Genomic DNA, 22,949 nt, shown 5'->3' on the forward strand with positions numbered 1-22,949 from the left:
TTCCATACCACAGCTCAGTCATCCAGGGAATTCCCAGGAGGAACTTGTGTGTGCGTCTCCATTTGCTCCATTCCAAGCACTCGCATTAATCTTTTGTAATAACACTTCAACTCTCTCACTGGTCTATGCACGCTGGAATTGTGTTTATCTTTTCAAACGCTTAGAGAAGTAATTCAGTGACAATCATTCAGTCAAACTGCAGCTCCACTACAAATGAAAGCCTCTTAATGATGCCATTCTTTTGACGCTGAATTTCAACCATTCGTAATTCGTCGGGAAGCTTTTGGAGCATTTGATTAGGAGATTAGAAAAAAAACAGAAAATTGGCAGAAGAGAAAAATCAGAAAAGCGGCTTTGCAGAGTGTTTACAGATTTCAATTGTGTCCTCTGACGGAGGGCAGGGTGTGTGGTCGAGGTCTTCAAGTGCTACTTCACAGCCACACTCACATGTTTGGAAGGATTGGAGCGCTGATCTGCTTAGATCAGTGGACTGACAAAAAATCTTTTCTGTGGACCCATATTTTAACGCTGGTGTGTTTTGTAGACTACTAACCTGCATTGAGTTATCAGTCTGTATTATGTCATGTTAGAGGAATTCAAGAAAGCTCGGGCAGCGTGTTGGATCCAGCAGCTAATAACAGAGCTGTCGGGTCAGAATGAAGGACATCAAGCACTTTTTCCAGAATCATCCTGAGATTTGCACCAGCCTTCCCATGACCCAGCAGCAGCGGGTCCTGACCCAGTGTGTGGTCTGATCGGTTGACCTCAATTTGCACTTCAGGTTCACAGCAAAAAAGACATTCAGAGAAAGTCTGTGTTTAGAAAGAAAAGCTGCAATTTCCAAATCCCTCCCATCTGAAATCAGCATCGTAAAATACTGTTAGTGAGGTGGAGAGACGACGGGCAGTGAGCGATCAGTCTGCTGTGAACTTAATAAAAGCCTCTGATCAAGGAGATTAGATGACAACACTGTTTTTAGTTCAACAGAAGGAAGCAGCTCAATGGGCCAAAATTAAAGTTAGAGACAGCAGTGAGCGGGTTTCAGCCTTCACAAAGGTGAGCAATGTCACTTCAGCTAGTTTAGATCTGTTTAAACAAGGAGTGAGACCAGTCACACTCTTATTTCATCATCACAAAGCCTGCAGCATTTCAATGATTGCACACTCAAACTTTGAGCATGGTTCGGAAGGCCTGTTCCCAATCACAGCCTGAAGGTATGTACCCAGCTTTATGCTGATTGGATAAATTGTTAACCTAATTTTCCTGCCTGCTGCTTGTGAAATCTTTTGGTTGGTAGCAGCCATGTTTTTCAACACATCTGACTCATTCATTACAGAAACGTGAACCTCAGAGCCTGTATGCTGTACACACATTTTGGTGTGAATACTGTCAAAAATTCAAGTTTTATTCATACTACTGATTTTCAAAAAACGAATATGGTAGAAAATCCATCATTATGGACTTTTATGGTCCAAGAGACTTTTTATGTAGAGCACACTGAGCTTGTATATTCATCTCAACTGGACTGTCAGCGTGAGGGCTGTGGCTGTTCCAAAGTTCCACTTTTGATCCTTCATTACAGCGCCACCAACTGGCCGATTGAGCTCATACATCCTGAGAAACATTCCCAGTTATAGGGCTGATTTTCATGCGCCTACCTAGTTCCAGCTCACAGCAATTTGAGACTCTGCAACATAATAATAATAATATCTATCTATCTATCTATCTATCTATCTATCTATCTATCTATCTATCTATCTATCTATCTATCTATCTATCTATCTATCTATCTATCTATCTATCTATCAGCATGGGAAAGAGTAAGACTTTAGAGGATTTAAATGTCATGTGACCTTATCCAAGTACATAGTTGGTTGAACAATATGCCCAAATCCATTAATTAACATAGTATCAACATTATTTGCATTTCATTTCAGGTGCAGCATTTGCCCACATGAGGGTGCTCTGTACATACTGACGGGTTGTCTCATATGCACGCAACACTTTTTTTTTTTTTTTTTCTGTATCTATTTTTTTATTTATTGGACTATGTGGTTACAGATATGCAGCAGCCTTCAGTACTCAGTTATGAAACCATTTGGTAACAGACAATAATCAGTCATACATAATATGTACAGTACATTTTCTGTCTCACTGTATCTCAGGTTCAGCAGCAGTGCCTTGAATAACGTCTCTGATTCTTTGTGTGTCTGCCTGCAGCTCTTCATTGTAAGGGTTAATCTTCAGAGCAGCTTCGTAGTCCTGTAGCCCTATGGAAACAAGTCACAGGTAGATCAGCTGACAGCAAAGGGCAGGTGAACACTGTCACCTGTTCGGCCTTTCAGTCATCATTCTTAAAACAGGCTACAGTGATGTAATGTTACTCCACCATTATGTCTTTGACCACAGGACAAAAAGCACTGATGCTTAGTGCTCTATCATTGTGAATGTATCGTGAAAAATCAAATGTAAAATTCAGAAGTGTATCATTTATCGTGTAATAAATCAAAAAGAGCGTTGCTGTTCAAACCTTCTGCATAGAGCTGTAGCTGGCAAAAAGCAGATCCTCGGCGGACATGGGCTCTGGTTCGGGCAGCTGCATTTGCAGCAACTGGTGGAGTCAACAGATCAAGTGCCTGTAGAGAAACATGTTTATTCTAACTTCATATGGATGGATACACTCAGCAGTGTACCATGTAATAAGTTAACGCAGTCATCTGTCTGCCTATACACAGAAGGTTTCTCAGTATGTGCAAATGCAGGGATACAATCCTTACGCCAATCACTGTGATTTCACCTAGAACTCAATCAGATAGAACACATCAAACCGTTTCCTCATTCATACCAGTAGAAAGAAAGAAAATCCTCTATCCTAGTGGCATAAATGAGGAAAATACACGCACATGGTGACATCACTTTTTTTTCTAAAGCTGCAACTCACGACAATAAAATGGCTTTGTTGGTGTGATATCATATGTGGTTTTGATTCTGGAGAGAAAGCTAAGGTCCACAGCAATTAGCACTGGTGTTTCACACCTTGTTTTTTTTATTGCTCGCTTATTATTTGAAATGTCAGACTGTTGTAAAGAGTTTGAAGCAGAGCAATGATTTACTTTGAGGTTAATCATTTTCAGTTTTGGATGGAGGTGCAGTGACTGATGGTTACGTTCGCATGACAACTCACAGTGATAGATGATTACATCTGGTATCTTTAAGTAGAGATTGCATCTCTTCTTGAATGTTACACTGCTGAGTGTGACCCTCTTGTCTTTATATATGGGCACAGATAGATGGGAGTGCAGTGGAAACCTTACAAACAGAATTAGCATTCCAGCTTTACATGAAAGCTATAGCAGAGCTTAATGCTTTACTAGCAGTCTACTTCACAAAGTGAAGTATGCAGAACTCAGGCCAAAGGTGAAACTGTTGAGGAGACATTGAAGACGGCACTATAAGTAAATGTTTGTTTATTCAGAGTGGCTTCTGCTTTTGTCACATTGCACACACTGCTGGATTAACTACACTCTGAAACAGAGAGGCTGAAAATTTTAATTACGGTGGATTGGGAGAGATCGAACTACCAAACAAGACATAAAGGAGTTAAAATTAGCTCAAGCTCAACCAGCTTCAAGAGAATAATGCTACTTAGAACATCTCTATTTAACACTCCAATGACATGATCAGAAAGTTGGTGCAGCAGGACCGTCTTAAAACCTGGTGCCTCCAGTACCCACAATGCAATTTGTCCAGGGAGAGGTTCATGAGGAGCGAGCCACACAGTTCTGGCAAGCTCACTTTTCTAACTCAACACCTACAGAGTTTTTTTCTTTTTTTTCTTTGCCATAGAGCTCCAGTGTTGTCCAGAAATGGTGAATTAAATATATAATATAGATATTAAAACCACATCAACAAGCTGCTTTGTTGCACTGGGTGACATGTTCCATCAGGGCCATGAACACACACACTGGGGTCCATCTCACTCAGCATAACAGCCACTGAAGATGTGTCAGATTTGATGAATTGTAGAGACTGTATAAAGGCTGCAGGGGGAGGATTTTAATTTAGGGAGTCCAGTGCCTTTGTCCTAACACAGAATTTCAAGGTATTATAAACAATTATCCCTTGCTGTTATTTGTAAGTTTCAAGACACCATTGTGCACAGTTTTAATTGAGTGCGCAACATGCAGTGAAGTGCTTATGGACACAGATGTAAAGCACAGAGACCGTACAGACCTGAGAGGAATCCTCAATGGCCTTGTGAAGATTTCTTAGCTTCAGATGACACGCAGCCCTGTTTGAATACAGAGCTGGGATCGTTCTGTTCAGTCTGAGAGCCAGATTGTAGGCATTCACTGCACCCAGGTAGTCCCCAGCTGTAAAACATTTGCTGAAGGAAAGAGTCACGTTAGCGTCCAGTGGTTCAGACAAAACATCAGTACTGTTAAGTAGCTTTGAGAGGAGACATCACTTACTCTCCTTTGTCCTTTAACCAGTCAGCGTTCCGCTCCGTGTCCTTCAGATCCTTCAGCTCGTCAATATCTGCATTTACCGCACGCCTGGCTTCAGCCTGCTTCCGGAGCCACTAGTTGGTTGAAATACACAAAGTGCAATCTTAGTATGAATTCCACTCACAAAGCATATCGTTAGCCTCATAGCATAATTGCCTAAGTCATTTTTTGGCCAAATTATCGCCCGAAAACCTTAAAATATGACTTAGGCAATTATGCTATTAGGCTAACGATATGATGGATAACACTTTGATTAGAGAAATACTATTTTCTGGGAATGTTCTACAACCCCGACACTGTGTAAAACGTAGATAAGATTGAAGGCAATCATTTGTAAATGACTGATATCGATTTTATTAACTGTTCCCAGTACACCATGGCAGTGTTACAATGATCCAGCATGTACAACACCAGGACCATGAAACTGACGTAGGTGCATATGATCAAGCATCAAAGTGAGAGTGGGTCTTTCCACATTATGCTCATTGCTGTACAACAAGAGCAGATGTCATAAAGGGGACGGGTAACTCTCACCTCTTCCTCCTCTGGCACTCTCGACTCCCTGAGGGCTGTTGGGAAAACTCGTGGAGTAAATGTGACTTGAATGTTTCCTCCAAGTCTTGGAGCAGGCAGGTCCACCTGTTTTTTCATGCTCTTTGCTTCACTGTCACCTCTTTGATCTAAACACAGGAATGTGTTCATTCACCAAAACCAAGTAATGCCGGAGCATAATTGATCACACAGGAAATTACTTACCCAGTCTGACCTTTCCACCTCCTGAACATCCATTTTCCTGCTTCTGTGTCACGGCTTTCAGCTCGTTTTGATGGTCTCTCTGACGCTGGAGTTTTAATTGGGCTTCTTCGGCTGTTTTTTCCCTCTGTCTCAGTTGCCACGCTGCCAGCTCTGCGGTGGTTTTCTCTCGCTCAGTGTCCTTCATTTTCTGGATGCTGTCTCTTTCCTCTTTTTCAAGCTGAGATCAAGTAAAACATGCCACATATAGGTCCCTTTAAATTTCACAGCAGAATACTGGCCACTTTGTGATGTAGTTCACGAGCAGATTGTGGTATTGTTAAATATGCTACCTTCATCATTGTCTCCAGTGCATATTTTTTCTCTGCATGCTGTTTTTCTGCCTTGGATCTGGACTCTGAAGAAAGCTTTTCCTGGTATTTCAACAGAGCCCGTTCTCTGACCTCCTTCTTCTTTTCTTTATCATCTGAAACACAATGACAACAACACATTGGATACTTTACATCAAGTCAAGCAGGCATTGAAAAGGATTCAGCACTGTTGTCCCCTGTGCTGAGAGTTTGCTGATCTCAGACTAACTATTTTAGAGCCTAACCCAGGCTTGTCCAATCTACAGCCTGCAGGCCACATGCACCATGACACCTTTATTTATATGGCCTGTAAGTTACTTTAAATGTACTAACAAATTTGATTGTTACTGTCAACGCTAAGTGTCACTCTCACTGTATGTGTAGGTTGCTTCGTTGCTCTTTCTAGACCAAAAACAACCATAACAAGTGAGTGGAAAGGAATGTCTGCAGGAGAAGAGATGGGGTTGTCTTGCAAATGTAGTGTGCACATGAAATCACTTATTGTGAAACTCTGACTTTTTGAAGGTCACATCAGTGATGGCAGTTTTGCACACAAATGATCTCTCATGCTCCCCAATGCCAACATGAAACTCCTCATTAAGAGAGGCCTCCCACATGTTTTCATAGCCAAAATTTCAAAACCTCTCCACAACTTTTCAAGAAACATTAAAACATTCCCATGACCATTCATAACCATAACGAGCATAATCAGTGCACAAATATAACTGTATACAGTTCTGTTGATATACTGTACAGTATAGTATATTTTATTCCAAATGTTAATTATGTATGTATGAAAATTAAACCTTTTTCAATGTCTAATATTTGGTTAAGTTCACAGTGAATTCAAATACTTCAAACTACAGGCACAGTTATTACATTGTACATACACTTAAATGCACCTGTACATCAGTCTGACACTCGTTTTCAGGCATGAGGGAAAACTGAACTGATTGTACGATCTGATTTCTAACACACACACACACACACACACACACACACACACACACACACACACACACACACACACACACACACACACACACACACCTCAGGGGCCACACCTGGTCACTGACCTCAAACAGTGTTTCTTCAAACACACTTTAATACCTTTATCAGTTCTCAAAGCACGTCTGTAAAACAATGCTGACATAAGCATGTCAGCTTAAGATAAACGTATTGCTTCCTTCCCTTAGCGTGACTTTTGACTGCTGCCTCCCACATATTGCTGACACTGAAGCACTTTTGAAAAGCTTACATCTCACATGTTGGTCATTCTCTTGTTCGGCTTCTACCAAAGTTTGTATGAATCATTAGAGCTATGAAATATTACACGCACACCTGCCCAGCATTGTTCAGATTCAACGTTTATTTAAACGACATTTCAGTTAGCCTGAATATATGGAGGGAGAGATGAAGCGTGGGGAGAAAAGCGAAAAGCTGTATGTGATAGCAAATAAAATGTCAGGTATAGATGCATATTAGAACTACACCACAACAGCTGGAGAATACATTTGCTGCTATGTTACATTATGTTGAAGGTTACTGACAATTAATTTCATTACACAACACTTTCAAGGATTTTACTTGTTCCATGACTTTTCCAGGTTTTCCATGACCTTGGAAACCCTGTAAAGGTGCCTCTTCGATGAAAAGGCTTATGGCCCTGTGCTGTATGCTTCTTTCTCTGTGTGGCCCCTGGTATGAAAAGTTTGGACAGCTGCTTTACGTGTCTATAATGTGTAGTCATCACGTTAGAAATCAACAGGAGGCATGGAGAGTATAAAATATTAAAGATTAGCAGTTTCATGCCAGCATTCCTCTCTTGGTTTATTTGCAGGAACAGTGTTGCTTTTTGGTTTGTTAAATTCTTCATAGTTCTGCATTATAACGATCTGTTGGCCGAAGAAGGCCGCACCCGATTGGCCCATTTTGTGCAAAGTTCACTCAAATGATCCCCCTGTTTTTTATGGGAACACACACAAAGCACACGTGTGTCTTACACTTAGATAATAATAACAATAACAACATGAAGCATGAGTCCATGGCCAGCTCCATGCTCTTACTTGTGGTTATCGTCAGATGCTCCCACACCTGATTGGTCCTCTTTGGTAAACTGATCACTGCAACCCCGCTTCCAACCTTTGCCGTACTTCTGACGTCATCGACGGGTTCAAACAGGAAGGCTTCAAACAGATACGGCGAGAAATTCACCTGTACAAACGAGGAAGCAGGTGATGTGACTGTGTGGAGAGAAACACCAGAGAAACATCTAAACGTGTAATTACACCAAGAAATCCTCCATGTTATGTTGCTTTATCCTTCTGTAGTCGTGTACTTCTCTGCGTGTATGAATGTGGAAAAAGCCACGTAAAATAGAATGCGTGATGCAAACAGACACTATGGTAAAAGTGAGCACACCTTTTAACCTTATCTTTCTTTACCTTGAGGTATTCGTCTGTACACATGATGTCCACTTTCGCAACTTTGGCTCCTTTTAACGGCACGCTTATGTAAACCGTCGACTCTGTCTGTGTCCACGAGTAGTCTGTCACGAGCAAGGGCATTTTGGGTAAAGCTAACCTTTCAGTGTAAACCTCCTGCTTGCAGTCGGACCAGCAGATACGTAGAAGTATCAGTTTTCAAATTACGGTTCAGGTCTTACGCAAAAATATCAGCGTAGTTTTGTTAAAAACTAATTTCTGTGACAAAAGCGAGAGTCGTCGCAAAATTTGGTTTTACTGCCGTGTAGCGTCTTGTTACCATGGTGACAACAATCATGCTGCCTTCCAGTTTCCCGAAAAAATCAGAACTGAGGGTTGTGGTTAATTCCAATAAAGTATAATACGCTAAATATACAGACCTCTTTATGACACGAGCAGGCAACTTTAAGTTTACAGCAGTTTATAGACTGCTGTAACACCGTATGTATGATCATATTTAATCATATTATACATTAGTTTGGCATACCCTATTTACATATACTAGATTTGCTGCTACTGATCACATCACACCAGTGTCACTTTGTAATTTTGTCTTAAATTATTCTTGTATACTTTCTATTTTTATTTCTATTCTTATTTTAGTCATATATACCTCTTATTACTCTTATTTTGTACCTTTTCTGTATGAAGTACTTATTTCTGTCCTTGTTCTGTTGCAACTACTGAACGTCTACAGTGAGGATCAATAAATGTCTATCTTATGTCTAAATATAGATCAACAACACTGTCAGTGAATCGAAACCTTTGGAAACCTGCTTTTCTGAAGGAGAGATGAATATGAAAACACTCTAAGTCAAAAATGGATTTGATTCTTGGTATTGGCTTGCATGTAGTGGTTATGACTGGTGTAAATGACTAAAGATCATGAAAAATAAACTTTCAAACTTTCAAATTAAAAAAGACCTAAATTTGAAGAATAACACCCCCCACACCACACACACCTCAGGGAGCTACACTACGTTGCACTGGCTGACTTTGTGATCACCAGACTTTTCATACGTTTCCACTTAACCTGCAAGACACTCCCACAACTTCTTCATTCATTGACACAATAACAGATAAGTAAAGCCATGCACAGCAGCAAAATTTCATGAACTTTCAACAGTTTCTCCTGGTCTTTCTCTCTTTCTCCATAACAAGTGAACAAAAGATTTACATTACACTGTACCTGTAAACCTCACATGAACTAATAAAACTTCAACACAATCAACTCTTTAATTCTGACTTTGACCTGGCAATCAAACTCAGAGATACTTTATCAGAGTGATTCAGAGATAAAAACAAGGCCAGAGGTAGTATTACAATAGCCAACGTGGTATTTTATGTACTGTCTAGTCATGCTAGTTTAATGAATTCTATTGTAAACCCTGATATCATATCATGTCCTCCCAGTAACAACTTGTAAAAGTACTGAAACCCTCTGAAGGGTTGAACATATTGCTCTTGCCACCTGTTCAAAATGCACCTCCAAGTTACGTGATTTGAGATAAACCTTTATACGCGATATGTGTACCTGTGTATTCTTAGCTTAACAGCACAAATAACATTTCCACATGTTTCTCACATCTAAGGACATGCTGCAGTTTTTAACAAGCAGGCCCAGTCTATTCCTCACTATCAGGACAGCAAAAACCTTATATTATCTAGGTCTTTGGGTGTTAAATGCTAGGGTGAAGAAGGCAGACTCCAGTTATCACAACCACGTGTAAAAGGGAATGACAATAATATCTACAGTGAGTCAAATGTGACTTTTTGAAAATGCTCTTCAATAGATCATAAAATTTTAAATGAAATAAAAATGATACTTGCAAACCAATCAGAAGTCAAAATCAGTTTTCTGTGACGACGGTAATGATTTTTTTTTTTCTTAGCATCCACAATGTTATCACTGATTGTTTCATAGCAATCTCTTTCAGCGCTACGATCAGATACTGAACAATTTTGGTCTGCATGCTTGCCCATTTAAAACTGTGTCAACTTCTTGGACCACTTGCTGAAAACTCAACATTGATGTACTATCACCTTATATAGAGTCAACATGGTGAACATGTCCGCAAACAGCTGGCTATGTATAAACCCAGCAGATACAGAGTGCCATTAGCATTCATTTGAGGTTGCCTTCTGTGACTTTGTTATGACAAGTGACCCCTCTCACAGTACACAAAACCACTTGATCCACTGGTAATGTAAAAAAGATCAGGGTAGCTTTAAGCACATTTTGTCAGATTTTTTTCTGTGTGAATAAATACTACAAACATATTTTTAATTAATGTATACTTTAGAACATGAACACAGGCAGAGTCTATCCCCTTTTCTTGAGAACTGTGATGGTTGTTGTGGTGTTTTGGGGGGTGTAAGTGGACAGATAATATATGATAAAGCCCGGGCCAACCTTCACCTGCACTTACAGCAATTTCTTATGAAGTATGAACAACACAAAAAGCAATTGTTTGGGTGAACATCCATTTTGAAGGAAAAAGACTGAAGTAACTGACTAGCCTTTGAACTGTGTATCACTTTAGATTTTGGAATAAATGAAGCTATTCTACTTCAAGTCAAAGAGTTTGAAATCAGCTGAGATTGTCATAGGCTCAATAAATAAATGGTCACAAGTCCAGTAACGTGCTTTATCCACTGTAAGCTGCCCTCCAACGTGCAACATAAGAAGCAAACACCTTCTTCAAGAGGTTTGTATATTGTATATTCCCACTGAGAGGAAGGGCAGAAGGTTGCCTCAGAGATAAAGAGCTGCAATAACTGGATGGCTTAAGGGCTACAAATGGATATCATCTTTCATAACTCCTCTGCCCTTCTGTTCATTATGACTATGCTTTACAACTACCTGACCGTAAAATGACATTCATAAAATTATAGGATTATGGAAAACTGTCCCTCTGTTAAAGTCTAAGCAGAGATTGGAAAATGAGATAAAAATCTTGAAGATCATGGAGAGTGAAGAGAACAACAATATCATCATCCGTTACTTAAAAGGCAATACAAAAGAAAAAAGAAAAGAAAAAAATCACTTTTGTGCTTAATCGTTTTGCCCAGTTTCCACAACCCTCTAATATTTGATTATTGTCTTGTTTTCCTAATGGGACTGCAGCTATCATTATTTTCAGGAAACAGACGTGAAGTATGAATTTCTAATTCCAGATAATTTTAAGTAAAGTAAGGAAAGTAACACTGTGTGGGGACTGATTGACTGATCAATTTTGAAGTCAAGACAAGTTCCAAGTATAATACATTAGCCTGTTGCAACAGTTGTCATAAGTTTGATTGTAAATTTGAGTGTAAAGTCAACACTAAGTACTCCACTGAAACAAATTAGTTTCACATTAAATTCCCCACTTTTATCAGTTGCACCGTCTCTACACTACAACTCAGTCAACTGAAATCAAAATGTTGTCACAGAGAGAGACACTTCACCCCTATTCCCACTCTTCCACATGTGAAGCTAATCTCTGAATCTTTCTCTATCTCAGAGACAAAACGCAGAAAGTCAGGTGTATCTTGAATGTACTGGAAGAGCTTCTACATCAACATAAATTGATAATCTTAATGAAAAACTCTACTATCTGATTAACATCTGAAAACCTTAGTTTTTATTAGTCCTACTTGCGCATGTCTCTGTCTCAAAAAGTTAAAAGTACAGGGAAACTATAGTTAAAAGTCAGTAATTATCAACATGAAGACATGTGACAAAGCCAGTTTTGGCCTCACCAGGTGAGGCTGGTATTTACAATCCCTTTGTTAATGTATCACCTTCAATGAATGGGAGGAGAGATGCTACCCATGGCTACATATAGAAGTTCTCCCTCCACCCCAGCATGCAGTGTCTTAGTGTTTCAGACAACATGGGGGGTTTCTTCATCAGCAAAACCGTTGCGATAGTGAGTGGCATCCTGGCTGTAGGGGCCCTGGCTACCATCATCGCTCTGTCTGTCCTTTACTCACAAGAAAAGGCTAAAAATGACAATCAAGTCTTGACAACAGTGAATCCCCCAGCCACACCAACAAGCACCCCATCCAATGAACCTTGGGACAAGTACCGACTGCCAAAGAGCCTGGTGCCAGACCGCTATAATGTCAGCCTGTGGCCACGACTGACTCAAGATGAGACAACTGGACTCTACATCTTTACTGGTAAGGCTTTATGTGTGTAATGCTGATTGCTGCTTCTCTGGAGCCAGACGGTTTTCTTTCTTACAAAGTAGCTGCATTCACCTGGTATTCAGGGTTGAAATCGGTCAGGAGTTTGGAGGCATTCCTTTAAGAAGAAAAGGGAGGGAGATAAAGACTGATGGGAGATTGATAAGTTCCTTCCCTCAAGAAACCTTCTGCTTGGAGGGATTTTGAATCAGGGTGACTCCTGAGTTGCATGTCACAGTTTTATGGTTTAATATAAAGTGCCTCGTAACTTCTTAATTTCTTTGCAAATGCATTTCAAAGTGTGAATTAAATCTTTCGTAAAGTCATTACATTTTATAAAGTATTCAATGTAAAAAATTCTATGATAACAACACGAACCTGGGAGACTGAGAGAGATGCAAGTTAGCCATAGTGTGTACACACCCTAACAGCCTTGAAAAGGCTTGAATGTGTGTGCATGTGTATGTATGCACACATATGTCCATTTTTAAAAGAATAGTACCACATACAAGACTTCACATTAAGCTTGACAGTTCACTCCTGATCTCAGCGAGAGCAGTCGGTAGAACAATCACAGCTAGATGTCTTGACTTGCTTGTTCTGGAACTTTTCTGGAAAACATTTTGTGAACATCTGAACAGAGACAGTACTTACTATTGTGCTAAAACACTGTTTGGTTCAATTGCTGCCAACTCACTGACGCATGCAAGTAGCACTAAGGGTTTGCAAGTGGACATTGTTTTGTTTTAATGGGTCACAGAGCTCAAAAGTTTGGGAACCACTCATCAAGGTGACCCAACTTAGATACAAAGAATTCTATAAATAACTTCAAACTTGGATTCAGGTTTCCGATTGCCACCACCGTTGTCATTTACTGGAATCAAAAATTGTAATTTGAGCCAGTGAGTTGGAGCTGGTTAATGCTGATATTTCTTACAACTGCTGATCACAGTTATTTCACGTTTTTTCAGGTGAGTCCAGTGTGGAGTTTGAGTGTGTTGAGGAGACTGACCTGATCCTTATCCACTCCAATAAGCTGAACTACACCATACAAGACAATGGTCAGTGGGCAGTGCTGACTTCACTGAATGGAGAAAAAGCCCCCTCAATCATAAAATCCTGGCTCAAGCCTGTGACTCAGTACCTGGTTCTAGAGCTGGATGGTAAACTGACAAAGAACGGGAGGTACCGCCTCTCAACTGACTTTACTGGAGAGCTCTCTGATGACCTTGGAGGCCTCTATAGGAGTGAATACATGGAGGATAGAGTGAAAAAGTACGTGTTTGCTGTCTTTGAAACACAACCTACAGTTTCTTATGACCGATAAGAAGTGTTCCAAATAAGTTTCGCTTGTTTACTAAGTCAAAGGAGTTTTCCATCTGCTTCCAGTTTTTGTGTTTTTTGTTCATCTAGGCTAAACACATCCTGGGTTATCCCTCTGTGCTAGAAACACAGAGATTAAATTTATGTTAATTTTATCATTTGGCTCTTGGGAAAACTCCATACAAGCCATTTACCTAAAACGTTGAGTTGTTTCATTAAAAATCAAGCATCATTTGTCTATTTCCTGTTTCCAGGGTTGTTGCTACAACTCAGATGCAGCCGTCAGATGCCAGAAAGGCTTTCCCATGTTTTGATGAGCCAGCCATGAAAGCTGTTTTTCACATCACTCTGCTCCATGACAATGGAACTACAGCGCTGTCCAATGGCGCGGAAAAAAGTTTGTAGAACAGTGATAATTAATCAGGATTATTTTGAATAATTATTCTTTTGATTAAAAACCTTATGAAACTTGTTCTTGAAACATGACTCCAGGTAATAATATAAATAATGAAAATCAAATAAAAATTGTGTTCTATTAAATTTTATTTATCTTCTACAGACTCAACCATGATCGAGAGGGACGGTAAACAAGTGCGGCAGACAGTCTTTGAGAAAACTGAGAGAATGTCCACCTACCTGTTGGCATTCATTGTCTGTGACTACGGCTTCATCAACAACACCGTCGATGATGTTTTGGTAATTGACCCCCCCAAAAGATTTTGTTCCTCTTGCATGAATACAGGAAACTTACTGATATGTATTCATCCACATTGTCTATTACTGAGAGGCAAAAAAGTCACCACCAAAGATTTATTTATTTATTTTTTTTAAATCCTACTCACGATAGAGACACCTGCTGTTCACTTGGTGCCATTTTATACAGTGAATGCAAGCGCAACTTAAAGCCACTAGGTGTAGGATTTGAACATTTATGACTATGTCCCCATCTAGTGGTTGTATTTAAGAAAACAATTGGGCTGAAGCAACACGTAGCCTGCACCAATTTTCAGCTGGATTGTCTCATTATGCAACAAAAAGATTTTATCCCACCAAAACAATATAATAGATATTTTAAATCTAATAAATGTACACACATCATGTTGTTGACATCATGCAAGAGATATAAATTTAAAATCATGGAAAAATTCCATAGTTTCTGATGGTGATATTCAAGAGGTCAAAACTGCAGCAACACTTGTTAATATAAAAAACAACTCTGTGGTCTGACAATAAATGTGTTCTTTGTACTCTGAGTGTTTCTGGAGTTCTGACCTTTTCAAACTTTTTACCTTTTCTGTGCACCTTGGAAGAAAGTGAAGTTATGTCAGAAATCCCTACTCTGCTTCTACAATGATATTCAATCCAACAAAAGTGTGCATAATAAGACTAAGTGTAATGTGTTTTATTGTGTTTATAATGTGATGTGGGTTTAGATCCGTATCTTCGCCCGGAAGCCTGCTATTGCGGCTGGGCAAGGAAATTATGCCCTCAACATAACTGGACCTATTCTGAAGTTCTTTGAGGAGTACTACAACTCTACCTACCCCCTGCCCAAGTCTGGTAAGTCCACCACACACGATGATCTGGATATGAATGAGTCTGGTTTAAAGACAGATATGGGCCTACAGGGCAAGTTTGCAAGTTGTCATGAAAGAACCTCCCAATGCAGTTAGCTGCAATTTCTAATTCAGGGGCTCGCTTTCTTTATGTATGAGTATTTGAATTGATTTATGCAAAACTGAAGTGTATTTGGACAGCTTTGTGACGCTTGCACTGATTGCCCAGAAAACCTTGTTTACAGTGGAGGTGGAGAGCGCGAAGTTAGCATGACTGAAAGTCAGAATGATCACAGTTGAAAATAAGAATAAGGTTGAAAAGTACTAGAAAAATACCAGATTTTTCTGTTACCACTACTCACTTTGTCTATCTACATGTACAAAAGAAAAGTGATGCACTCTTTTCTCTGAGGCAGTTCTTTATTTTCATATCCCCCCTTTTGTATGTGTCTTTGCTAAATATGTCAAATTTGTTGCTTGAATACTTTTCTTTTTCTTCACCACATGTATTAAGTACGTACAGTAAACCTATCCAGTTATACATTAATATGACTATAAGCATATCAAGCATCCCTGCTATATATAATAGCAGGGATGCTTGAATCTCTCAGTTTTCAATTTTTATGACTGGGCTTTGGGAACCATGATGAACCATGATCACACACAACATCAGATATTAATAGATGAAACTTGATCGTTATACAGTTTTTGATGACAGTTGTAGTCCAGTCTTTGGTCTCTTTGTCTACCTGTCATAGTTCATTCTCTCTGTTAAGTTTTAACACTGTTGCAGTTAGAACTTAAGCTTGGTCAATTTGGAAGAATCTCCACTAATGAACTACACATAATCTCTTTCCTGGTGCAGATCAGATAGCTCTACCAGACTTTAATGCTGGAGCTATGGAGAACTGGGGTCTGATCACATACAGAGAGACAGCACTGCTCTACGATGAATCATTCTCCTCCAATTCCAACAAGGAGAGGATTGCAACCATCATTGCCCATGAATTGGCCCACATGGTGAGGCTTTAACTCAACAAACTGTGCCACTTCACAGTGTCTATTGTATGGTGGTCACTGATAAACCTGGTATGACATGACAGCAGACTTGGCTTAGACTTATGTTGGATTGCTTGACACTCTGCTCAGACCTTTAAACCAGATTTGTTTCAGTTTTATTTTAAATTATTATTATTATTATTATTATTATTATTATTATTATTATTATTATTATTATTATTATTATTATTATTATTATTATTATTTTAAACTGATTAAAGAGTAATATCCAGCAGGCGTTTTAAGCCAAGTCTCATGTCCTTCAGAGTCTCAAGTCCTATATTTTACATTTTTCTTTGACATAGCAGTCACACTTTTTTTTCTGTCCCTTTAGTGGTTTGGTAATCTGGTGACCCTGAGGTGGTGGAATGACTTGTGGCTAAATGAAGGTTTTGCAAGCTATGTTGAGTATCTGGGAGCAGCCAAGGCTGAGCCCAACTGGAATGTGGTAAGGATTTCCCTCCCACCTCACCCATATGCCCACAAAAATCAGTGTAACGATGAATGATGGTGACATGAGGAGTTTTCAACACACTGCCTTATTTGTCTCCTAATAGACAGACCTTATGGTGCTCACAGATGTCCACAGAGTGTTTGCTGTTGATGCCCTGGCCTCTTCTCACCCTTTGTCCTCTAAAGAAGAGGACATCCAGACACCAGCACAGATCAGTGAGCTGTTTGATGCCATCTCTTACAGCAAGGTACCCTCATACACTCAGGTCTAAACAGCAGCAGAAGATGTTTTCTGTCTCTGATCAATCCAACATATAAAATGTTTTTCCATATCCTCAGGGAGCGTCTGTTCTGAGGATGCTGTCAGATTTCCTGACTGAAGATGTCTTCAAACAGGGACTCCAGGTCAGGACTTTATAGAGACCATATTTACCTGAAAATATCACATTCTACAGTCGAGTAGAAAATATAACAGATCCTCGATACGGTTCAGGTACACATGTCCTTGGCAAATGAATTCTATATTGGCAGAGTGCACCCGCACTGTGCTCAGTCCATTGAGGGTGGATTTTCTGCAGCATGACAACATCACCATCAACCAATATTATTCAGGAACTGTAATTTATTCAACAAAATTACATGGATTATCATGTGAATGCAGAGTAGTTATAGTGTTGCTATTTGGGATGTTGGCTCTGAACTTCTCACTTTCCATAAGGAAGCAAAGAAGGGAGTGGGGGGAGTGAAGAACATAGCCTTCTTTTGCAAAATTAAAATTTACTGGTTGACTACATCATTTACCAGGAACACCTCCGAAGCAAAATAACTAATTTACCTTTTGTTTTGTCTTCTCACCCTGCAGACCTACCTGAAAGAATTTCAGCACAATAACACAGTCTACACAGACCTATGGGACCATCTGCAAATGGCATGTTCTTTTCTATAGACTCTTTCTTAAGATTTGAACATTTAGCTAATGTTTTATACAAAATGACCTCCAATACATGCCAAACTACTGTTATAGATTTGTTTTTTATTGTTTGTCTGCTTCAACAGGCTGTTACCGCAAGTGGTACTGTACAACTTCCTGACACCATTCATAACATTATGAACACCTGGGTGCTGCAGATGGGCTATCCTGTTGTTACCATAAATACCGCCACTGGAGTCATATCCCAGGAGCACTTTCTCCTGGATCCAGACTCTAATGTCACCACTTCATCTCCCTACAAGTATGTACACTGCCTTTTTTTCATCCTCCCTTCTCCTAGAACAATCAGTTCATTAGGGTTCAAGACCAAAATGAGCTGAATGTTTGTGCCAGTTAAACTCACTGGAGTCATCTTGCACCTCCTGAACATACACACCGGGATTTGTTCAAATCTAATGAGAGGAAGACAAATGGCAGACATTTAAGTGCACAGTGGGTACAAACGGGTTTAGCCTTAAATAAATTTTGTTTCAGTACTCAAATGAGCAGACCAATACCAGGACAATGCCAAAAACAAAAATCAATTTAGTTACAAAAAGGGAAGAAACCAAAAGCACACTCAAACTGAGTGGAAATAACAAAGAACTAAACTGGAAAACTGAGGCTGAGAGGCACACCGAGCGGGCTGAGGACACTGAAACAAAGAAGCATCAAGTCCAAAAGTACAACAAAATAATCCACCAGAAACTCCAGGACAAATCTTAAATGTAGGGCTTTCACAGGGTTTCTTAGTCAATTACACACACACAAGGGGTAAGATGATCACACAGTAGAGATCAGGACGAACTGGCAGCCACAAGTCCAGAAAGTGTCTCTTAAGTACTGCCAGCACTCAGGCTCTAACACACCTCAGGTGTGCAGGTAATTAGGCAGGGCGAGCAGTGCATGATTAAGACCCGCCCAGTCTCAGACAGACAGGGGAGACAGACAAACAGACAAAATAACACTAGGGAAAAAGGGAAAGAGAAAACACTGGGAGAAGACAAGAAGAAGAAGAAGCAACTCCTAACACACAGTTATTGAAATAATCCTTTTTAATTTTCATGACATCATGATACAACTGCTACACCCTCCTTTTTCCAGTTTGTAGAAGGCAAACACTACATGTTGATTTAATAACACAACTACTTATCCTACAGATACGAATGGATTGTTCCAATCAAGTGGATGAAGAATAGGGAGACTCAGACACCACTATGGCTGAAGAAAAAATCAGGTAGGTAATCAAGTAACAATAACATGGTGATTTTGGGCTGATAAATCAAAATACTTCAGACTGGAGATGAGACATTTTTGGCAATAGATGTAAAGTCAGATGTACTGTACTTAAATTTATTCCTTGAGTGCAAGAAAGTGTCACCATGTCACCAAGGACACCATTTCAGAATTTGACAAATCAACAAACAACTCTCTCTCTCTCTCTCTCTGACTGTAGAATAGAAAGAGAGAGAGAGAGATATACACACACAGACAAGTACACAAGTATAGATTTAAGAGTCCGTGGTCTGAGTTTGCTGAAAATCATCCCCAGAATACAAATAACAAACAACAATGACATTGTTAAAAGATAACTCCGGCCTCCCTTTCTTCTGTAGAGACAAATCAATTGTTGAAGGTGTCAGACCGTGACTGGGTGCTAGCCAACATCAATGTGGTTGGTTACTACAGAGTCAACTATGACGAGGGCAACTGGCAACGACTCCTACATACTCTGAGCACCGATCATACGGTAAGACAGCTGATACATGGTCATATTATTATATTTTATCCCCATATATAATATAGATGTTATGGACATGCGTCCTGATGAGTGAGTTTTAGTAGTAGTAACTGGGATACTGCTCTTGTTTTTCAAGCTTATTCCAGTTATCAACAGAGCTCAGTTGGTGGATGATGCCTTCAACATGGCTAGGTAAGTCCAGCTGATACAGCATCATATATAGATGATGATAGCAATGATAAGAATGATCATCTGGATTACTGAGGTGATGAAAAAACAGCTTGTTTGATGCCTTCAGTAAGATGAATACATTGTCAAAGACAGAGCAACATCCTCTTTGTTACATTAATTAACAGGGTTTATGTGAAAAAATGACCTAAAATAAGTCAAATATTACTATTAAACCACACTGCTAGTGTGACAATGATACTGCCAGTCATTATGTACAGGAAATTTAGGAAAAGTAGGACAGGTACTCAATTATTTCACCAAGTGTACTGTAGGGTAAAACATAGAACATTCACAACTATCAATAAATGATGATCAAGATGTAGAAATTTAGGCTACCCCATTCATTTTCTCAATCTTGAAATCCCAAAGGGCAAAGATCATCCCGACAGTGCTGGCCCTCAGTACCACCAAGTACCTCATCAATGAGAGAGAATACATGCCTTGGGAATCGGCCCTGAACAACATGGATTTCTTCTATCTCATGTTTGACCGCAGCGAGGTTTATGGTCCCATGCAGGTGGAGTTTCTCTCAGCCTGTCTGTATGAAAATCAAAAGAGCCAAAACACAAAGTTACTTTAATCACTCTAATCTTCATGGAATTATAACATTTTCTGTTTTCCTTGTTTTTAGGAATATTTGAAGCAGCAGGTCACCAAGCTATTTGACCACTACACAGCTACGACTGACAATTGGAACACTGTACCAGATGGACACATGGACCAGTGAGTAAAGAGAAATACATGGTTTCTTTTGTGTTTTTTTTCTGGACTTCTGTTAACACTCTTTCTCCTTCCTATTTCCCCTTTCTCCAGGTACAATCAGGTGAATGCTCTCAGCCTGGCTTGCAGAACAGGCCTCACGAAATGCCTGGATGTGGTCAAGACAAAGTTCAATGACTGGATGGAGAGAAATGCGACGTGAGTGCATACATCCTCACCATATGTATCTTATTTCCCATCCACTGTACTGCACTTAAAATGCAAAAATCTGTCCATCATCATAATCTACTGAACTTAATGTGACCTTTCTTCAGGATCCACCCCAACCTGCGCTCCGTTGTGTATTGTAACGGCATTGCAGCAGGTGATGCTAAAGAGTGGGACTTTGTTTGGTCAAAGTTCAGGAATACCACCATTGCTTCTGAAGCTGAGAAACTCCGTGCTGCCCTGGCCTGCACAACGCAACCCTGGCTGCTCAACAGGTCTGCTAACAGACAGCCTTCACACAGCGTATAACTGACAATTACTGACTAGTCCACTCACACATACTCTGCTCACTGTTCGACTTGTGCCTTCTCAGGTACCTGGAGTACACTCTTAATCCAGAAATGGTCCGAAAGCAGGATGCCACTTCCGCCATTATCTCCGTTGCCAACAATGTGGTTGGTCAGTCTCTGGCTTGGGACTTTGTCAGGGCTAATTGGGCACACATTTTCAACCAGTGAGTACAACGCAATACTTTTTAGTTGCCAACATGACTGCATTCCTATGAAACATGAGAAAAGGCACCAGATTTGTAGGCTATGACTCAGTTTTTCAGCAGTTTCAATTTGTCCACAATGACTTTAAAGGTGCTGAAACGAGCTGTATGGTACTGAGTAATGGATTGTTATAAATGCAGATATATGGTGTGGTAGGTCACACATGTATCTTCACATGCCGAACTGAAGCAAAGTCACATAACAAAAGGTCCACAGTCAAAGAATTGCATAATAGCAGATTTTGCAGTTTTACAGTCAAGTTTATGATAAGTGACAACCAGGGGTGGGGCTTGCAGACAGGCAAGCCAGGCAGTTGCTTGGAGCCCCCGGCCACTAGGGGGACCCCGGCCACTTATTTACAACAATGATTAGTGATGGGCCTGGACTTTTAGGGACCTCTGTTGGTCCCTGGACCTCACTTTGACAACCACTAATCTATTTTTTCAGTATTCATCTCAAATGTCCCAGAAATTGTGCATTTATGTGTGCATTTTTTTTCTGGAACAAAATATAGACATAATTCCTTTATTCAGAGATCTTATCGGACACATGAAGTTTCTAAAGCTAATTTGCATACAAATGGCACTAAATATCCATTATGTCTTGGCTTTGTTTTTGCTCACAGGTATGGTGGTGGATCATTCTCCTTCTCCAAACTCATCACAGGAGTCACTAAGCGCTTTTCCACTGAATACGATCTTCTGCAGGTTAGATAATCTAGACTTTTTTGTCCACAATGTTTTCAAAGCTTCTTCATAATGGCTTTTTCACAGTTTTACCCACAACCATCTATTCTGTATCGGTACTTTCAGGAATTTGCATGTTTTAAGACTGTTTGAGTGCCATTCAAGGTTATGGTTTGCCCTTGGTTCATTTTGTTATGGGATCAGACTAGAAAACAGCAGGCGAGCCCAAATCCTAATCAAGTCTTAAATCATTATCAAGTCCCAGGTTAATAAAATCCCAAGCGAGTGATCTTTGGCAAAACCCCTACCTTAAAAAGTGCTGTTAGCAACTGTTTTTTCCCCCTAATATTTAATCTAACATTCAGATTCCCCACCACCCAAAATATTGATACCTTCCCTGAATTGAGTCACGTGGTTTATAATGTCATAAAACTCTCTCTGGTCTGGACTTTGGCCCTCCATCTGTGTTTCATGACGACTGACACCTGCACTTTTGATCGTCCCTGTGTTATTTGTTACTGCCTGACTTTGAATGTCTGCATCACATTCTCCAGCAAGACACTAATGTAACGTTTTTTTTTGTTGTGACAGCTGGAGCAGTTCAAGGCAGATAATGCTGAGGTTGGTTTCGGCTCTGGGACCATGGCACTGGATCAGGCCATTGAGACAACCATCGGCAACATAAAATGGATTACAGAGAACAAGCAAAATGTTCTGAACTGGTTCAAGGCTGAAGTAAAATCCCAGTGAGGACTTGGACTGCTCTCCATTTACTTGTGCTTAGTCTAATTTTAAAATGTTATTTTTTCTTAATAAATCTTGCTTGGAGGGAGATGCTCACACAACTTCAACTCGAAAGCACATTTACATCAGCTCTGCTTGACAGAGGTAGTTTGTATCTTTCTCAAAAGAAAAAAAAAAAAAAGGATTTCATCAGCCTTTGTCCTACATGTTTCGAGATATTACCTGTCCCAGTGCAAAATAATTTTTGGTCAAACTGGATTAGTGAAAAATTCATTTATTTATTGTTCAGATTCTGCAAAAGCTTTGTTTTTCCTGGTTATGACAGCTGTTTGTAATGAATGTCACAAGTCAGCCTGAACCAGTGTTATCCCAGTTATTGGTTAAAAATGCAAATTCATTGTGTATTAGATGCAGTTAGAGTTAATCCATGTCAAGGTA

At 39.8% G+C, this 22,949-nt stretch overlaps 2 protein-coding genes across 2 annotated transcripts; one reads left to right on the top strand and one right to left on the bottom strand.

The window, feature by feature from the left end:
* Positions 1–2,019: 2,019 nt before the first annotated feature.
* dnaaf4 (dynein axonemal assembly factor 4) lies at positions 2,020–8,305 on the bottom strand. Its single transcript, XM_070972792.1, has 9 exons — positions 8,056–8,305; positions 7,678–7,825; positions 5,594–5,727; positions 5,265–5,481; positions 5,043–5,188; positions 4,473–4,582; positions 4,234–4,387; positions 2,531–2,636; positions 2,020–2,270 (listed from the first exon to the last, which is right to left on the bottom strand). The coding sequence occupies exons 1-9, from the start codon at positions 8,176–8,178 to the stop codon at positions 2,152–2,154; spliced, it is 1,257 nt and encodes a 418-aa protein (XP_070828893.1). The 5' UTR covers positions 8,179–8,305; the 3' UTR covers positions 2,020–2,151.
* A 3,584-nt stretch (positions 8,306–11,889) lies between these two features.
* LOC139337675 (aminopeptidase N-like) lies at positions 11,890–22,517 on the top strand. Its single transcript, XM_070972378.1, is given in 22 exon segments — positions 11,890–11,947; positions 11,950–12,261; positions 13,239–13,542; positions 13,845–13,987; positions 14,150–14,286; positions 15,024–15,150; positions 16,012–16,166; positions 16,540–16,653; positions 16,763–16,906; positions 16,998–17,063; positions 17,521–17,586; positions 17,715–17,890; positions 18,789–18,865; positions 19,245–19,378; positions 19,506–19,561; positions 19,970–20,117; positions 20,232–20,323; positions 20,414–20,518; positions 20,635–20,802; positions 20,901–21,041; positions 21,707–21,788; positions 22,359–22,517. Coding segments are annotated over 22 exon segments (2,964 nt in total).
* The last annotated feature ends 432 nt before the right edge of the window (positions 22,518–22,949 follow it).

Source organism: Chaetodon trifascialis, chromosome 10, assembly GCF_039877785.1.
Source record: "Chaetodon trifascialis isolate fChaTrf1 chromosome 10, fChaTrf1.hap1, whole genome shotgun sequence".
NCBI lineage: Eukaryota > Metazoa > Chordata > Actinopteri > Chaetodontiformes > Chaetodontidae > Chaetodon > Chaetodon trifascialis.